Source organism: Equus asinus, chromosome 3 (genome assembly GCF_041296235.1).
Source record: "Equus asinus isolate D_3611 breed Donkey chromosome 3, EquAss-T2T_v2, whole genome shotgun sequence".
NCBI classification, from domain to species: Eukaryota; Metazoa; Chordata; class Mammalia; order Perissodactyla; family Equidae; genus Equus; species Equus asinus.
Window position 1 is genome coordinate 38,951,886 of NC_091792.1, and position 19,753 is coordinate 38,971,638.

At 42.0% G+C, this 19,753-nt stretch overlaps 1 protein-coding gene across 9 annotated transcripts in view; it reads left to right on the forward strand.

Moving 5' to 3' along the window:
• Positions 1–19,753, forward strand: part of FHIP1A (FHF complex subunit HOOK interacting protein 1A) — a 222,239-nt gene that overhangs the window by 187,294 nt on the left and 15,192 nt on the right. For 7 of the 9 annotated variants that reach the window (XM_070504906.1, XM_044767109.2, XM_044767112.2 and 4 more), the window contains 3 exons: positions 3,077–3,156; positions 11,178–11,368; positions 14,356–15,492. In XM_070504906.1, the coding sequence (XP_070361007.1) occupies positions 3,077–3,156; positions 11,178–11,368; positions 14,356–15,492 (1,408 nt within the window). Of the gene's footprint in view, positions 1–3,076; positions 3,157–11,177; positions 11,369–14,355; positions 15,493–18,239; positions 18,398–18,905; positions 19,073–19,753 lie in introns of all 9 variants that reach the window. The other 2 variants (XR_011501961.1, XR_006525554.2) reach the window with 2 other exon arrangements.

The window sequence follows — 19,753 nt, forward strand, 5'->3', positions numbered from 1 at the left end:
CTGATGAGGTGTATATTGTAAAGTCTAGAGCAACCACAATAAAATAACTTAAAAAATATAATGAAAAAAGTAATTAAAGGAATTAAAATGTTATACTAGGGAAAATATTCACTTAATGCAAATGAAGACAGCAAAAGAGAAATAGGGAAACAAAAAAACATGAGACATACAGGAAAAAAAGGTAAAATGGCAGACATAAATTCAACTATATTAATAATAATATTAAAGGCAAGTAGATTAAAAAATTCAATCAAAAGTCAGAGATTGTCAGACTGGATTAAAAAAAGATCCAACTCTATACTGTCTAAGGGAGATACACTTTAGATTCAAAGATACCAGTAGATGGACAGTTAAAGGATGGGAAAAGATATGTCATGCAAATAGCAACCGAAACAAAGCTGGAGTGGCTATACTAATAATAGACAAAATAGACTTTAAAACAAGAAGTGTTACTAGAGAGAAAGAAAGACTTTTGTAGTGATAAAGGGTCAACCCATCAGGAAGATATAACAGTTGTAAATATATATACATCTAAGAACAGAGTCCCAAAATACATGAAGTGAAAAATTTAAGGGAGTAATAGAAAATTCATCAATACTTGTTGGATATTTCAATACCTCACTTTCCATAATGGCTAGAACAGCTTGGTAAAAGGTCAGCAAGGAAATTGTCTAGAACAACACTATAAACCACTAGACCTAACAGACGCCTGTGGAACTCTCCACCCAACAGCAGCAGAATATACATTCTCCTCAAGTGCACAGGAATGTTCTCCAAGACAGACCTTATGCTAAGCCATAAGACAAGCCTCAATGGATTGAAAAGGATTGAAATCACATCAAGTATGTTTTCTGATCAAAATGGATTGAAATTAAAAATTATAGACAGAAAGAAAATTCACATATAGACATTAAACAGCACTCCTAGATAGCGGTGGGTCAAAGAAGAAATCACAAGGGAAATGAGAATGTACTTTGATGTAAATGAGAATGAAGACGCAACATACCAAAACTTATGGGATGCAGTGATAGCACTGCTTAGAGGGGAATATATAGCTATAAACAGCTGCATTAAAAAAGAAGAAAGATCTCAACTCACTTAAGTGAACCTTCCACTTTAAGATACTGGAAAAAGAAGAGCAAACTCAAACCAAGCAGAAAAAAGGAAATAATAAGGATTAGAGCAGAAATTAATAAGTTAGAGAATAGAAAAACAATAGAGAAAATCAATGAAACCAAAAGTTGGTTCTATGAAAAGATTAACAGAATTGACAAACCTTTAGATAGGAAAAAAAGTGGGAAGACTCAAATTACTAAAATCAGGAATGAAAGAGGGGATATTACTATTGACCTTACAGAAACAAAAAGGGTTATAAGAGAATACTGTGAACAATTGTGTGCCAAAATATTGCATAACTTAGATGAGAAGGACAAATTCTAGAAAGACACACATTTCTGAAACTGACTCAAGAAGAAATTGAAAATCTGTAAACAAGAGAAAACTTTTGTGCTTCAAAGGACACCATTAAAAAATTGAATCGAGGGGCCGGCCCTGTGGCCAAGTGGTTAAGTTCACACGTTCCGCTTCAGTGGCCCAGGGTTGCGCCTATTCGGATCCTGGGTCTGGACATGGCATTGCCCATCAGGCCATGCTGAGGTGGCATCCCACATAGCACAACCAGAAGGACTTCCAACTGGATATACAACTGTGTTCTGGGGAACTTTGGGGAGAAGAAGAAACAAACAAACAAAAAAAGAAGATTGGCAATAGATGTTAGCTAAGGTGCTAATCTTTAAAAAAAAAAAAAAAGAAAGAAAGTGAATTGATAACCCACAAAATGGGAAGAAAGTTTTGCAAATCGCATATCTGATAAGGAGCTCACACATAGAATAAAGAACTACAACTCAATAATAAAAAGACAAATATACCATGCTGAGCACCCTAGACAGTGATATGCAGGGGTTACTATGGCAATGTAGAGGAAGGACACCTCCCTGAGACTGGGGAAAGGAGGTGTGTTGAGTGGTAACACTGGGAGAAGGAGAAGGAAGATTTCCTAGGGAAGATGATGCCTAAGGTACCTCTTTGAAAATAAGTAGGGGTTGGCCTGTGGAGGAGACAGGAAAAGGCATTCCTGGCAAAGGAACAGCATGTGCAAAGGTGTGGAACGAATGGGATGAAATATGTTGCTTCTGGCTAACTACAAGGTTTGACCTGTCCTGAGCACAGGAGATGTTTTGGGACAGGCCAAGTACAGCTATTTCTCTACAACATCGTGGATTTCAGTGGCCAGGTTTTGAGCCCATCCTGCCTAGAAGACAGACTAGCGCTTACTCTCCTATGCAAAAATGAGGGCGTAAATTACTTAAGTGGCCTGCCTGATAGAATGATTAAAGCTTACTCCCCAAAAGGCATGACGATTTTATAATACACCTTTGGGTTTTCCCTGTTTGGCTGTTTATCTTTCCTTTTTGGAAATCAGAGATTGACAGAATTCTTGTGTTTTAATGAACTTCGAGAAAAGTGTATTATCACACTACAGGAAATGGAACCAAGGAGAATGTTTGCCCCAAAGCCAAGAGACAAGTCAAGAAGAGCTGAGGCTTGGGGCTGAGAACTCTAGAGGGAGAGGTGGCCAGAGTATATGCAATTTTCTGTTAGTCCTGTCTTATAAATAACCAATGTCCTATTTGAAAATAACTTAGGAAAACAAATGACTTAAGTCGGAGTTTGTGTGTGCATGTGTGTGCGTGTGCTCACGTGGGCATGCACATGTGTTTATTGGGGAATCTAGGGGGCATGTTTATCTGGATCTTTTAAAGTTGGAAATATGAGCCGAGGCATTTTGTAGGAGGGTACTTCTGATTAATGGCATAATTCCAGGCATAGACTTTTAAATCAAATCTTATAGGAGAACTGATAATTTGAATACACATTCTTTCTGGCAGCAGCATGTTTTTAGCCAAACTGCTAAAAAAGGCTGTTTTATTTTGTAATTCTGATTTATTTACCACCTGTGGGGAGTAGAGCTATCCTTCCAATGTCTGAAATTGAATGTGTGTTTATTGCCTCCCAGCTCTGTGTGGTGTCCTTGGCGTTATTTAGAACTCTCATCGGTTTACACTGTGAAGATGTGATGCTGCAGCTAGTTCTAAGGTGAGTTGCCATCTTTTGCTCTCTTTAAAGAAAAACTCACTCTGTATTATTGCTATCATATTTCTGTTTGGTAATATAAGCTAAGTTGGGGCCATGCTTCTAAGGAAGAAAATTATCAAGAAAATGAATTTAAGTTTTGCATTATTTCCCAAAGCTAATTTTAGTTTTACTATTAAAAGTTTGTAGGGGGCCAAATGCAGTGTATTATAGTAGGCTCCTGGAAACAGTAGATAGAATGTTCGGAAATTTTCAGGTTTTATGAAAGCTCTTCTGATATGTGGCTGACTGTTTTTGTTCTAACGTGCTTTTTTAGGGGACCTGTGTTACTGAAAACAACTTCTCCAAATAGGAAATGCTGTTGATAATTTCTTTGACTCTTGCTTTAGTAATGGTACACATACAGTGTGCACTATCTGACCTGCGAGTATGTTTCAATTAAATTCAGTAAATATTTAATGAGTTCTTTCTGTGTACAGTTGAGAAGGGAGTAAGGTATGGAGCAGATGAATTGAAAAGTGCTTATCCACAAGATAGAAAAGGTATGTCCTCCAGAAGTACAGGTGGGAAAGGTTTCATGGAGTGGCTGTTGGAAGACAGATGTTGGGAGTCAAAGTAGACTGCTATTAAGATGACATTAATTTGGTCATTTGTCAAGGGGACTCAGGAACACCAAGTCCTGCCTTGGCCCAGCTATGCCCCTTCTAATGGGGTCCTTGAGGGCAGCATCTGCTTTTGTAAAGGAGGAGAGGGAGAGTTAGTTAGACTTTTTGCTCTCACACTCCTCTCTGGTGCTGTGGATGCAAAAAGGAAAAAGACCACCTGGGTCATCCTGCACGCTCTCCACCTCATCCTTCCTTCTGCATTTTCTGAGACTTCCCTTGACACCTCCTTGGGAACAAAGGTGGAAGAAGCTGAGAGCAGGGGGAGAGGGAGGAGGCTGGGGCTGCCCCTGGTCCCCGTTGGGGTTTTGATGGGATGAGAGTAGAATTGCTGAGGAGATGGCGTTCCGGGTGGATATGACAGCATTTCCAAAGCAGTAGCTGTGGAGAAGTGTGGGGATGGCAAAGTGTGATCGTGGGAACGGGAGCAGCGTGGCCCAGGAACTCATCAGAAAAGCAAATTCTTGGCCGCCTCCCACACTTGTAGAATCAGAAACCCTGGGGGCGGGTGGGCCCCAGTAAGCTGTGTTTTAACGGACTCTTCAGGGGGTTCTGGTATTTGACTGAGTTTGAGAACGGGCTTTAAGGAATTTAAAGGAATGGTGTTTAAGGAATGGTGCAGTGTCACTGTAGCATCCTGCGAAAGGCAGCGATAAAGAAACCAGGCTGGAGAAGTTGGTGGGGGCAGAACCGCTGGTGGAGGCCTCACAGAGTTAGCGTTTTATGGGAGAGTATCACCTATCCATTTTTTTAGTTTAAAAAGAGGTTTTGGACTTTTTAGGGGTTTAGATCAGGTCATCAGTAACTAATGGTAAGGTATTAGCAAAGAACAAATCCAGTCATAAAGAAATACCCTGGGTAGTCTGGGTAGAACATTAGTTATCTGTCCTGAAAGGATTACTTTAGCTCCCCATCAAGCCTCTACTGATGTGACAGAACGCATTAGCAAGGCCTCTGTGAAATCCGTCAGAGCAACTTGTTAAAGCCTTTTTTATTGCCAAAAACCAGACTTTGCCTCCAACCAGGGTAAAACCTGATTATATTGAAATGTGAAATTCTTGAATACTGCTGCTTTGATGGCATGAAAAGCAGCTGTCTTTTTCAGTGTACCTGGAAGCCTGGCCTTGCTCAGAGGTGCAGAGCTTCCTAAGTCTGAGTCACCAGATCAGAGTTAGCCCAGATGGTGGACACTGGCTGTTCAGTGACTTTTACAAGGTGGACTCTCATCACCTTTTGTTTGCGGTGCTTGTTGGGTTAAAAACTGTCCTCAGAGACTGTGTTAGTTAATGCTTTCTTTTGAGACCCAGACCTGTACCCTATGAAGGTGGAGGAATTAGCTTATTGTTAAAATATTTACATGTCCAAGTCAGGGCTAGTTATTTCCAGGGCGAGCAAGGACTAGTACTTTCCCAGGAATGTGCCAGAAGGGCACGTTATCACGGGTTCTGACTGGAATCATGGAGAAAATGCCAGACGTGACCACCTGGTCCTAGGCTCTCTGACACCAAGTTTCTTCTTTGTTTCTTTAATGAGGATGATGATGATGATGATGATAATTCTCCTTTATTGAATACTTTCTCTATTTTTAATTCTGTACTGCCTGGGACAATCCATGAGAAGAGAGATGAGAGGACTTAGAAGTCGGGCACGTGGCAGGCACGCAGACCTCTGCCTCCTGGTCTGTGTCCTCTGAATTACTGATTTTTTTCCCCCTACATTTTAAAATTCTTTTTAATTGTGGTAAAATACATATAATAGAAAATTTACCTTCTTAACCATTTTTAAGTGTACAGTTCAATGGTATTAAGTACATTTACATCGTTGTACAACCATCACCACCATTCATCTCCAGAACTGTTTTCACCTTGAAAAACTAACACTCTGTACCTATTAAGCAATAACTTCTCGTTCCTCTCTCGCCTCAGCCCTGGGCAGCACCATTCTACTTTCTGTATCTATAAATTTGACTACTCTTGGTTGCTCATATAAGCAGAATCGTATAGTGCTTGCATTTTTGTGCTTGACTTACTTCATTTAGCCTAGCATCTTCAAGCTTCATGCATGTTGTAGTATGTGTCAGAATTTCCTTCCTTTTTAAGGCTGAATAATATTCCATTGTTTATACCTCATTTTGTTTATCCATTCCTCTGTCTATGGACGTTTTGGGTTGCTTCCACTTTCTGGCTATATGCTGCTATGAACATGGGTGTAAAATATCTCTTCAGGACCCTGCTTTCAGTTCTTTGGGTATATGCCCTAAAGTGGAATCGCTGGGTCATATGGTAATTCTATTTAAAAAAAAATTTTTTATTGTTGTCCATAGCAGCTGCACCATTTTACATGCCCACCAGCAGCACACAAAGTTTCTAGTTTCTCCATGTCCTTGCCAACACTTTTTATTTTCTGTTAAAAACATGGATATTTTAGGGGCTGATCCCATGGCCTGGTTGTTAAGTTCGGTGTGCTCTGCTTCCGTGGCCTAGGTTCTGCTGCTGCATGCAGACCTATACCACTCATTGGTGACCATTCTATGTTGGTGACCCTCATACAAAATAGAGGAAGATTGGCACAGATGTTAGTGCAGGGCAGATTTTCCTCAAGCAAAAAGAGGAAGATTGGCAGTGGATGTTAGCTCAGGGCAAATCTTCCTCAGGGGGAAAAAAAAAAGAATGACGGGCAGATTTGAGGAGGAACCAACTAGAGCTCTTAGAAATAAAAATGGTAATTATTAAAATGAAAAACAGTTTGGGGTAAAGCATTTAAGACACAGCTTAAGAGAGAATTAATGAACTGGAAGATAGATTTAAAGAAGTTACTAAATTTGCAGCAGAGAGATTAGGAGATTAAAAAAATATGAAAACAAGGACATATGAACAATGGAGGCTAGAATGATAAGATATAACATATCCACATGGAGCCTCAGAGGGAGAGTAAACTGCTGCTTTGACTTGACCTATTCTGGTTTGGGAATTTGCTACCTCATAAGGTTTTTGGGAGGATCCACTGTGGTGATATCTGTGAAAATGTTTTGAAATGCTGTAAATTTGTATTCCATGAATTTAAAGGAGGGGTATTTTCTAGAAAATAACATTTTCAACTAATGAAAACAATGTCTTTTCTGATTTACAATCTGTACCGAAAGCAAGGACAATGAAAAAAATCCGGATTCTTCTAGTCATTTAAACTTTATTTTAAGGGCCGTAAAAAAAATAGATGTATAATCCATCCTTTTTATGGTTGCCACTGTAGTCATTTGAATGTACATGATAAACTTGGAGATCTGAGAGGCATTAGAGCAGTGAAGGTTATATGAATCCTTTTAATGAAGTTATTTGTTATATGATAAATAATAACTACATTAATTTTTGTTGCAACCCAAATACTCTGAAATATTGACATTTTGAAGTGATAATCCATTTGTAGTTGATATGTTTCTTTCGTTTAGCAAAATATCAGAAAAATAAGTTGAAATAAGGTACTCAAAAAGACAGGTTATTTTGGTGAGCAGAAAACCAAGGAGAAATTGTCCACCTCCACAGATGTGACATATGATAGGCCAAAGGCAGGCAGGAAATGCTGACAAGCGGTGAAGTGACAGTTCCCCCCTGTGTCCCTGGCACTTCCAGTTTAGGCAAAATTTAACTGCTGAATTAAATTGCTGAATGCTGTCCCTGAATATTCTGGTTAGGGTGTGTTTTTCAGAAGTGCTAGTCCATTGTCAGGTTTATGAACTGCATTGCCTTTGTGTTCAGATAGAGGCTGTTAGTTTGAAGAGAAGCTGTATGTATACTTCAGGAACATTTCCATCTTGCATGGGAGTTAGGTGTTTGGAGGAGAGCAAAAAATATATATATATAAGCCAGCCTGGGGTAAGATGGATAGGAGAAATGTGGCCAGAACGTCTTTGAATAACAAACGATCTTTTTGAAATTCACTAATGTTGCCTTGTAGATTTTTGCCCGTTGGTGCCTTACTGAGGTTATCATCTCATAAGAAGCACCTCGCTTACTTCGCTGGACTTCACTGCTTTGTTCTGTTTTTATCGTCAGTGTAGCAATAGGCAATATGTGTGCTTGGTTTATCAATTGGTTGTCACTGAATTGTTTCAGAAGTGATGATGATTTATTTTAATGAGTGATATCCAGGAAAATAGGTAATAGACCCAGGGTTACAGAGAGTTGGGAAATAATGAAAAAAGTGAGGACAATGTGGACAATGTATTTTTTTTTCCTGCTATAATGTGGAATGGCCTCAAGTAGTCTGGACCTCTAAAATCAGATATTTATTAGTCTCTGATTTTTTACTGTCTCCCGAATTTAAATTAAATCCTCAAGTAAAATAAGCATAGTGTAAATGAAAAGATAGTTTGATGACAAATACCTATACTAAATTCCTAAATGATTTTTCTGCCATTGACAGCCACTTCATTTTGATATGTGACATTTGGGGAGCTTCTGATAGTCATTCTGTTCCTAATCTTTCCTTGTAAATGATGCAAAGATGGAGGGTCAGTGTCCGGTTTTCCCACTCTTCCCTCTGGGATAATGCTTCATTATAAAGGCTCAGTAGAAGTATTGCTTTGGATGTAAGGGGAGCTATTCATTTGAACTGATCCCTCATTTCTGACTTTATAGAACCTCTCCTTCAACCTATAGGGATCTCTCTTTATTTGATTTACTCAAGAAGAAAATGCTTAGTTTCTACTGAAAGCATGTATTTGCAAAGTTGCAAATTCCCAGTAACACTTTGTTCTAATATAATTTCAAGCTACCCACTGGTGATATTTGATAAATAGCTTTATTAGGTTTGATGCATTGTTCCATTTTTTTACTACTTCAAACAAAGAGTAGAAATCTATGTCTATCAACTTAACTCATGAAATACGTTTGGTTTGAGCTGTAACTAGTCATTGAGTTTCTGCTCAATGACTGAAGCAGTTTACTTCTTAAATAATTAATGATCAAAATAAGGATACAATAAATCCTGTGTAATCTGAATTTGCCTTGGCGTCACCAGCCTCTGAGAACAGTGGAGTTCACATCAACAACTACAGGATAGGTTTCTCTGCCTCTCACCTCCACCCCTCTTCTAAGACCTTGGCCCCCTGCAAAGTGTCAGCCATCACTTCTCCGGGGCCCCAAGGGAGGGGTCTTACATGTCTTCATCACCAAGGCTGTCTTCCACCACAGTTGCCACGGCAGTGTCTGCCATGGTCTTCTCACTTGCTGTGGCCCCTTTGGTTGGTGCTGTCTCACCTCTGTCCCTGCTGGTCCCCCTGCCCCTCTGAGAGTACATGGGTGCTGACTGCTGGAGCAGCACTGCCTTCCCTTGTGCCCGTGGGGCCGGAGCTGTGCTGTGTTCACACAGGTGGGAGAAGGCCTCTCTCTCTGCATCATTCTTGGTCACCAAAGTGTCTCTGCTCACAGAGATCCTTGTGAAAAGAACTCCTTCATTTTCTGCCTACAGCATCCGTTTCCTCTCCAGTAGGGCTCAGATATAAGTCCCCAAAGCAGGGCCAAGAATTAGAACAGACCTGCCCCCTTTCCCATACTGTCCTCTTCCATCTTTCCTTTTTGTTCTTATAAACTTTGACTTTTATGCAACTGAACTTATGAAAATAGGTGTCTCTACATCAGATGCATGCGTTGTGTCTGGATCTTAGTGATAGTAGTTTAGGCTTCAGGGGTGTGTGTGTGTGCGCGCGTGTGTGCGTGCGTGTGCCCATGAGTATAGGGGAGAGGAGAACAGGACCCCCTTACCTAGCTACTAGATAGTCAGAGTAGTTGAGGAATGGTTTGATATTTTGTTTGAGAAAGGAAAGTTACATGGCAAGTTTTTGTCATTTCATACCTTGAAAGTTATTAAGACCTGTGGTGTAAAGTACCATGAAGAAAGTTAAATCTTTTTTCCTGCTTGACTCAGGCTCTTGCAGTAGGTCAGTCATCAATATAAAAATAGATGTTCCTCATTTGGATCAACAGATGTGGGAGACAGCTTTATATTTACAGGCTCAAAACCCTGAAAGTTGTGTACTTCTTATCTTTTTCACTGAATCCTTAATTATAGCTTGTTTTCCTCTGTGCTGCCTCTTTCTTGAAAGCTGAATACAGAAACAAAAACATTCTGTTCTTGAAGATTGTGATTGTTCACGTAAGGGCTCATGCTCTTCTGAAATTGGCTCCTGCACACACCTGTGACACTTGGTTCTGGCTATGAGACCTCCATCCCATTTGCCCCATCTTTGTTTAAATAAACAGTATAGCCCTTTTCTCTGTTAACAGAGTAAGCTAGGGCCAGTCCTGGTTGCCTGGTGGTTAAGTTCAGCATGTTCCACTTCAGCAACCCAGGTTTGGTTCCCCGACTTGGACCTATACCACTTGTGTGTCAGTGGCCATACTGTGGTGATGGCTCACGTACAAAAAAAATGAGGAAGATTGACAGCAAATATTAGCTCAGGTGAATCTTCCCTAGCAAAAAAAAAAAAAGAGACAGAGAGAAAGAAACTAAACCATTTAAACACACTTTATTCTACCCATGAAGCCCACTGATGTGCTCCAGATCTGTTGGAAGTGAAGAAATGATTGTCCAGATTTTCTTGTCTCCAGGCTCATCATGATACTAAGATGCTTTTGATCACCGTTTTGTGTGAAACGGGGCCCAGTGCTCCTCGGTGAATCCTCAGCCACCATATTTTCTCATGGTCACCCATGAGAATATGAGAGGAAGTTTGCACTGTGGAGGGGTTCTTTGCCTTTTTGTGCAACCACTGTCCTTCAGTGCCCACTGTGAGTCAGAGTTTCTGGGATTATAAGGCAAAACTATTGAAGGAGGTCCCTCCTCTGGTAGCACTATTTGAGGAGGCAGATGCTGAAATAATTGTGATACTAGGTAATAGTGCTTTAGTAGAGGACTGTGAGCATAGTAGGGGGAGAGTAGCTCTGTCTTGGAGTAGGAAGCCCGGAAGCCTTCCTAGAGAAGATGACACTGGATTTTCTAGGATGACAAGGCACTTGTCAGGCAGAGGAAGGAGAAAGCACATTCCAGGCAAAGGTTGCAGTGGATGCAAAGGCACGAAGGCAAAGAGGGATGGCAGATCCATTAAGAGATGAGGAAGTTTGTGGAGGTTAAATTGTGAAAGCCCTTAAATGCTCTGCAAGGGGTTTGTTCTGTCAGAAGAAAGAAGCCCTTTACTAGTTTTTTAAGCAAGGGAGTGAACCCTGGGGGCTGGTGGGATGGATGGATTGAGAGTGGGGAGAAGATGAGTCTACCTTGGCCATGGCTAGTCCTGATTATGGCTTAGGAGGTGGCTGACTGGGAAGGGACGTTGCAGAGACTGAATGCTGGGCCTTTTTGTCGTTGCAGGTATCTGATCCCTTGCAATCACATGATGCTGAGTCAGAGGTGGGCTGTGAAGGAGAGAGACTGTTACTCTGTCTCTGCAGCCAAGCTACTCGCCCTGACCCCCGTCTGCTGTTCCAGTGGGATCACCCTGACACTTGGGAACCAAGAGAGGGATTATATTCTTTGGTCAAAGTGTACACATGACAGTTCAGGTAGGAACTTGCTAGTGATGATCTCTAAATGAAAGGATGCCAAATTCCGTCTCTCCTTCGGATATGTGTCTCTTTGGGTAGACAAGGAATAGTGTAATGAGGTCCCCTTTCTTTTATGAATGACTAGTTGGGGGTCTTTTTGTGCTTTGTAAGGAGTTATGGACACCTTGTAATCAGTGTTGATTGAAGTGCCCAGCTGGCACCTAGTCAGTATTCCCAGACCTTTATTTTAACTAGGCTATATAGTGGCATCCTGAGAGGCCAAATGTGAAAACGTGAACCGGCATGTCTTTTTAAACAAAATGGGGCTGGGCATGTAGAGATAGCTGTAGCTAAGATAGAATTAGCCCTTATTTTAATTTCCAAAATGACCCATTTATGGATGTTTGTTTGCCAATAACATATCATTATAAAACTTGAAATTTGTGATATGGTGACAGTATCTGATTCATTTGATTGAATGAGGGGTTTTTCATAAGCAGTCTGTTTTTACAGGGGTTATAGTACTCATGTGCTGTTTGCCAGCTGCACTTGATCTTGTATAAGTAAAATTTAAATGGCCATTCATGTCATCCTTGGCCTTCTGGCAGGCAGCTAAAGCAAGGGGGCATTTGTGTATCTGTGGTGGTCAGAAGATTGTTTCAGTTCAGGAAGATTCTGCTTGTCCTGGGACCATTAGGAAATGGTCCAGTCCTGGTGTTGACCCAGGTGTTTGCAATTTGTATTCTGCTATCCCCCCAAACAATGGCATTCTGTCTACCCAGCTACAGTCCTCTTAGAGAAAATATATTTTCTCTAAGAGCCAGGCTACTCGACTAAGAGAATATCAGCTCATTTGGTATAAATGTAATTTTTAGAAATTAAAGTTCTCTTACTGATTCTTGGTCTTTAAATAAAGATACAGTGTACCATAGAAATTAATAAGTTATGTGGCAGTATAACAAGTATTTTAAATATATTTTCCTGTTAGGTAAACTAGTATGGATATCTTATATTTCCTACCCAATAGTTATTTTTTTTATTTTTTATTTATTTATTTTTAATTTTTTTTTTTTCCTTTTTCTCCCCAAAGGCCCCCAGTACATAGTTGTATATTCTTTGTTGTGGGTCCTTCTAGTTGTGGCATGTGGGATGCGCCTCCGCGTGGTTTGATGAGCAGTGCCATGTCCGCTCCCAGGATTCGAACCAACGAAACACTGGGCCGCCTACAGCGGAGCGTGTGAACTTAACCACTCGGCCACGGGGCCAGCCCCCCAAATAGTTATTTTTTAAGACATATTTGAAAATTCATGTCTTTTTTATTTACTGAAAAAGTTGTTTCAAGAACGATTCTGTGACTGACCTTGCTGCAGAATTCAACATTCAAGTTAAACATACAATTGTTGAGTGCCTGCAACTTGCCACATTCTTATTCTGTTATCACATTTAATCCTTTGAAGAAAGTAGTATTCCCATTTTGCAGATGAAGAAACAAACTCAGAGAGAGGAAGTGACTTGCTCAAGGTTACACAGCTGGTAGGTCCCCTGATTCCAAATTCCATGTTCTTTCTACTGTCCTACTTTTGGGGCTGCCTTACAGCGGATAAGTGGCCTGATGGATGGTTACATAGGTAGGTAGGTGGGTGGATAGATAATGTAATTATTGTGCAGTGGTTAGAGCTAGGAGTCTGAATCTCAGCTCTGCTACTTTCTTGGGCAAATTACTTAACCATTCTAAACTTCTTTCCTCATCTGTGAAATAGTACCTACCTCAAAGGTTGTTCCAAGGATATGTGACCTAGGACATGTAAAGATCTTAGAGGACAACCTGGCATAGTAAGTGCTAAATAAATATGGCTAGTAGTTGTTTTTGATGTCTTCTTATTTAAAGTGGATAAGAGGTAAACATTAACCTTTTAATAGTAGAGCTGTAAAAAACAGATTATGTCTACCCTAATGACCTGAAAATGTGTATTCTTAAAGGTTCAACTCTGGCCCAATCTGGTAGAGATTTAAATATTGAAGAGACAAGAAGCTTGCAAAGTTGTGGCATTGAACCTGATAAGAATGGGGTTGACGGGGGACAGCCTGTGCTTGAGTTGTGGCTCTGCCACTGACCAGTTGGGTGATCTTTTGTCTCTGAGCCTCAATTTCTTCATCTGTAAATGGAGAAAATAATATCTGCCATGTAGGGTTATTGTGGGGCTTGACTTAGATAGCACTGATAAAGCACCTGCCACATAGTAGATGGAGTTTAAGAAATGGTAGAGTATTTTTCCTTGTCTGAGTCCTTCTATTTTCCTGAAGGAAAATGTAAGCGTAAATGCAGACATTTTCACAGCTGTTTCAGTTATCCGTTTGAGAACTTTTCACATCAAAGGCAGAGCATCATGTGATAACAGAGGAAGCAGTTAAGAGGATTGTTTTGGTAGTGAACATGACTTTATCATAAGAGACCATTTGGTACATGTCAACATCCCAGTAGTTCCCAGGAAGGCAGAATGAATTAACAGGCTTTTCTACAAACCCAGGATTTTCTAGAGAAAATCTGTTTCCCAAATTCATGGATTACAGACTTTCCACTTTATAGTCAATGTAAAAATCTTTTTAATTATGACTTACCCTGTGGTAGGTACTATATTTGATATATTACCTAATTTAATCCTCTCAACAACGTGAGGGGTTGATGTTATTAGCTCTTATTTCTCTAACGACTGATACCAAATAAGAGTTTTATGTTGAATATAGCCAGTATCTGACTGGCCATACTGGTTCTATATATTTTATGAGGGTAGAGTTTCTGTTCTTTCCTTCTTAAAAATCTAACCACTTTTTATTATTCAGAAGTTATTTAATCAGAAATTATTAGAACCAGTTAGCTGGCAAGATAAAGTCTTAGCAGCCTGAGTGAGTCACATCTCTGTCCACTACGCTGGTCCCCACCCTCTCTACAGTGTAAGAAAGAGCCTCATTCTGTCATTCAGACTTGTCTCTGCCTCCTGTGACAGGGCCCATGGAGCAGCCACTCCCAGAGGCGTTCTCTCCGTCGGCCTGCATCGTGGAGTATGGCAAAGCCCTGGACATCAGCTACCTGCAGTACCTCTGGGAGGCCCACACCAACATCCTGCGCTGCATGAGGGACTGTCGTGTCTGGTCCGCCCTATATGACGGAGACTCCCCCCATCCTGAGACATTGCTCCGGAGTCTGACAGAGGAGAGCGCTACCAACTCTGCCCAGCCTGTGTTCAGGCTCCCGCAGCAACTCCCCAGGAAGACAGGGTCTCAGCTGGCTCCAGCAAAGGAGAAGGGCCAGACGGAGCTGGAGTGGGATGACAGCTACGACACTGGAATCTCCCCAGGGGCAGGTGTGGGTTCCCCTGGGCCTTACGACAATCTGGAGAATTCAGACCCGCCGGCACCAATTGATCCCCCTAAACACATCCAGGAGATGAAGAAGAATGCCATCCTGCTCTTCAAAGGGTCCTACATTGAAGAATCCGACTTTCAGGACGACGTGATGGTGTACAGGTTGTGTGCTGAGAAGGACTCTGAGGACACTGGGAATTCACAGGAGGAAACTGCAAGTCAAGCCCAGTCCGAGGTTCAGCGTCCCCCCATGAACAACGGCCCTCTGCCCAGCCCTCAGCCACAAACAGATTCAGAGGAGGAACCTAGTAGGGACAATTCAGACCTGTTTCAAAATGTGTCCACGGAACCAAAACAAGAGAATGAGCCTGAAGTCGCCCCAGAACCAGACTCAGAGTTAGCACCCCCTGTCTCTGAGGCAGAGCATAATTCAAACCTGACAGTTCTTAACCCGGAGGGGGAAGATTTCATTGCCCAGTGTGACCAAATCATTAAAGACCTGGATTCTGGCACCAAGGGCTTGACAGAACAGAATTTCTCCTCACCTGATCCTTTGCTTCTCACAAAAGAGAAGGAGGGGATGGAAGACGAGAGCAAAGAAGGAAACGGGGAGGAAGAGGAGGAGGGGAAAAAGGAACTAGAAGAGGAGGACGACGACTTTGACTCTTTTATAGCGGAAACTCCTGCCCCAGAGCCTGTGCTGTCCCTGTTTGGGGTGAGAGAGGAGACTGCCTTTGCCAGTCACCATCCCGTGAGGACTCACAGCACCCCGTTCACAGGTGACGGTCTTTCATTGCTTTGTGATTTCTGCCTTTGAAAGTACTTGTACTTACTGCACCAGGAAAGTGAGGTAGATGGAGGTAAGGAGCATTGTTAAGTTACCTAACAGAGGGATGAGGTGTTGCTGTAAAGAGCGAAGAGAGCTGGTTTCATTTTTATTTTATTTTGTCTTTCTTGCAGTGATTGTCTTGTTTTCCCCCCCCAGCAACTTAGAGGTTAAATTTTACTGTTTCATAACTTCCCTTGATATGCCTGTGATAAAGTAATAGAACTGATTCGACCATACAGGAAATCCAGTCTCATTATTTAATAGCCTCATTTCCTTTAGTCTAATTTATTTCCCTCCCTAGCATTTATTTTTATGTGTATTTAAAAACGATTATGGCGTCCCCGGTGGAAGGCATGTTCTGTGGCTGTTGACTTGTGCTGTGCTCTATCCGCAGCACCTGCACAGTGGACAGAGCCCATGGCAGGTGCTCAGAATACTTGCTGGATCAGTGTAGCTGTGTGCACATCAGAGGCCACTGGGGTTTGTTGTGCCTCTGCCTGGGAGCTCTTTTCGGATAATCACAAAACTCCATCCAAAATAAGTAGAGTAGACTCGCGTAAACTCATGACTCTGCTAAAGAATAGGCGTGTTCCAGGGATACGCCACCAGCAACAGGCAGAAACCACGTAAGAGGCAAAGGGACAGGATAGGACATCAGGTAAGTGGATTGGGGTGAGGAATTATGATTGGAAACATTAAATATTAGCCAGTAAAATCTGAATCTGCGAATCGTGGTATGGAGGGAACTGACACAGAGGGTTCATCAAGCTCAGGAGTGGACCCAACTGGAGTGGGACCCTTGGATGTGATGCTGAAGGAGCTAGCATCACAGAGGGACACAGTGGCCTTGGAGCCAGGCCTGTGGGGGAGTCCTGGCTCTAGCGCTTCTAGCCATGTGGCCTTAGTGTCCCTGACTCTCTGTTTGCCCCTGTGAGGACTGAATGTGTGTGTGTGTGCGCAGAGTCAGTATTATTGTTATTACAGGCCATTATTATTGTTATTAATCCCATTAAGCCCACCTGGGTGCCCTTCCCTGGCAAGCAGGGAGCACTTGGTGAGGAGAGACCATGCTCCCACCTCCTTGGGTCACCCAAAGTAGATCAAATCATGTTACCTCTGGTCCAGCCAGGTGGGCCTAATGGTTTTCAGGGAGCTTCCCACCCTCCTCCAATATTTATCCATCTATTTACTGATGCCTGAAAATTTATTTAAAGGGGGAGAAAGCTTTTAATTCCACAATTAAAAGGCTTGAGGTTCTAGTTGAGATAAGATTTCAGTGTGAGTGGGTTTTAATTAAAATTCAATCAGTCAGTCAATCATAAGTAAAAAGGATTAGATAATCTGCATTTCCCAGCTGATAAGGGGACGGTTGGGGGGTGGAGGGAGCAGGGCGGCCCTGGCTGGCTGAAGGAGGGGCAGGGAGCCCAGCTGGAGAGAAAGGGGCAGGCGTAACCTAGCACACGTCCTGGTTTTGCTGAGGCCTCCCTCCATTTACCTTCACCCAGCAGGAAATCCCAGCTTCATCCTTCAGGGTTCTCCAGGCCTCCAGGGCTACCTGTGGCTGATGAAGGTTGTTCTGTAGAATGCCAGCTATCTTAGAAAGGAGCTTCATCTCTGGGAAATATGTTTCCTCAACAGGAAACAAAGTATAGCTTACGGCAAAAAAAAAAAAAAAGCTAATATAACACCTTATTAAATAACAACAATATTTTGCAGAGGATAAATCTGAGAACCAACAAAACGTGAGTTTTTGGATACATATAGGTAAATTTTAACTAAAACCTTGCCTTTTTCCTCCTTTGAAACTTGTGCACAACTTCAGGAAACATCTTTTCTAATTCCACGTATGTGAACTTCATCATTTCCAAACCTCTGAGTGTGTTCTGTAGCATTAGGCTTAACTTCCATCTCAGCGAGGAATGTTGATTTCCACTGAAATGAATTTGCTTCTCAGCAAAGTCAAAGCATTCCATTTGTGTAATTAATTTCATTTGTGCATCCAGCAATCTTTTATTGATCGTCTAATATTTGGCAGGTTCTATGCTAGGTCCTAAGGACACAAAAATGAAGGAATTCGCAGACTTTCAGAGAAGACATCAACAAAGAACTGTGCTCTCAGTGAGAAATGTGTATTAGTCATTGTATGCCAAGTCCTGTGGGAGCCCAGTGGAGGGCGTGGGGAAGGCTTCATGGAGGAGGGACTGGAATGGTGTACTGAAGCTACAGGTAAAAGTGGGTGGGAACAATAGTCCAGGCAGAGGAGACAGCAGGAGAAGACAGAGGAGCCTGACAGTGCATGGGGGTATGACCAAGAGTGGGTGGTGGGAGGCAGAGAGGTGAGAGAGGATGCTAGAAAGCTTGGTTGATGCCAGCTTGTGGGGCGCCTTTGGGCCACGCTGAGGAATGGGAACCTTGTGCTCCTGGCACTGAAGACAAGCCCAAAAGTGTTGAAGTTGGGCAGTGATGTGACTGGATGCGTGTGTGAAACAGCTAGCCTTGGAGTGGTGTGGAGACAGCACTGGAGTGGGGAGAGGTGGCAGGCAGATTTAGTAAGAGGCTCTTGTCATACCAGAATTCAGAATGCACTAAAGCTTTGATCCAGTAATTCTGTTTCCAGGAATGTTTTCACAGCTGTATTCATGCTTAGGTGTCCAGATGTATTTACAAAGATGTTCATTACAACATTGTTTATAATAGAAAAGACTGGAAACAACCCAAGTGTTCACCAGTAGAAGACTGCTTTACTAATGCAACATGCACGGCAGTCCAGTATGTTGAGGCCCTCTGATGAATGAGACAGCTCTGGATGTGCTGAGATCGGACAGGCTCCAGGAAATACTAAGTGGAAAAGCCAGGTGCAGAACAGTGTGTACAGAATGTTGTCTTTTTGTCATTTGTTTAAAAAAAAATACCAGGAGATAGACACACATACACACCCCCACACACCCACATACACCCACACCCACACACCCCTGGGAGGTAGCGTACAGGCACTGGAAACACATAGTTTGAATTAAAATTGTGACTCTTTCCTTACCAGCTGTGTGCACTTAGCATTCTGCCTCATCTTTAAATGGAGATAAATAATAAACATACTTCCCAGGGTTGTGGTGAATATTTAAGTTGATACATGAGAAGTGCTTAGAACACTGCCTGGCACATAAGAAGTGATTAATAAATGTTTTTAATAATAATTCAATTTTTTTTTTCTTTACACACATAAAACATTACTGGAAGAATATACTCAAATCTGTTAACAGGGATTGCCTCCAGGGGGTGGCCTGTTCTTCATTTTATACTCCTACACTCCTACGCTGTTTGAAGAAAAAAAATTTTAAATCATTTTAATCTCTGTTAAAATAGCAAAACTGTTGCTGGAGTCCAGACAAGAAATGATGAGACTCTGACCTCAGGCAGTAGAGGTGAAGGAAGGTCCACACTCAGGAGGTCTGTCCAAGGTGGAATTGGCAGAGCCGAGGCACAGAATTGATGGCAGCTCCATTCTTGGAGTCAGGAAATACAGGAGGCGGGTATGTGGATTTGAGGCAGGGAGAGGTTCCTTGAGGGGAGAGAAGAGAATGACAGGGAGGGGTGGTGGAGATGGTCTTAGTTGTTCTGACAAATGAAATATTTTATAAGTGGGGAGTTTATCTATCCTCCTAGAAAAGGGGGGAAAATACGCCCTGCATTCCCCATATACACTGGTGGCTTTCTGAATTGTAGCTGAGTTTTCTGACTTCAGCTCCTTACCAGTTTCCCCTAGCAACTGCTTTTTGCTAAGCAGTTTTTTTGTAAGTGCTAGAAATCAACTAAGAATAAAACATAAATTTGAAAGGGTTTAATATGTGTTTCTTAATGCACATGCCTAAGAAGTTATAAGTAATGTCAGTAGTGGATTATAATGACAGTCTGCTGGCCTTGGCCTAATATTCTGTTGCTCAAGTGAGACGATGATGACACTCTCCACAGGGCCTGGGTTCAAGCTGGGTTTTTTTTGTTTTTTCCTCCCTTGTGGTAGTGATGGATTGTGGATGGTCTCCCGTGGTCACTGCGTGGTTAGCGGCTTTCATGTTTGATGCAGATGGCTGGATGAGGCCAACTGCAGTCTGGGATCAGGGGGAGTTTGAGGGCTCACATTAGGACGTATGTTTTACAGAAGACTCTGCACACCTAAATATGACTTAGTTCACCTATCTTTGTTCCCTCTGGAA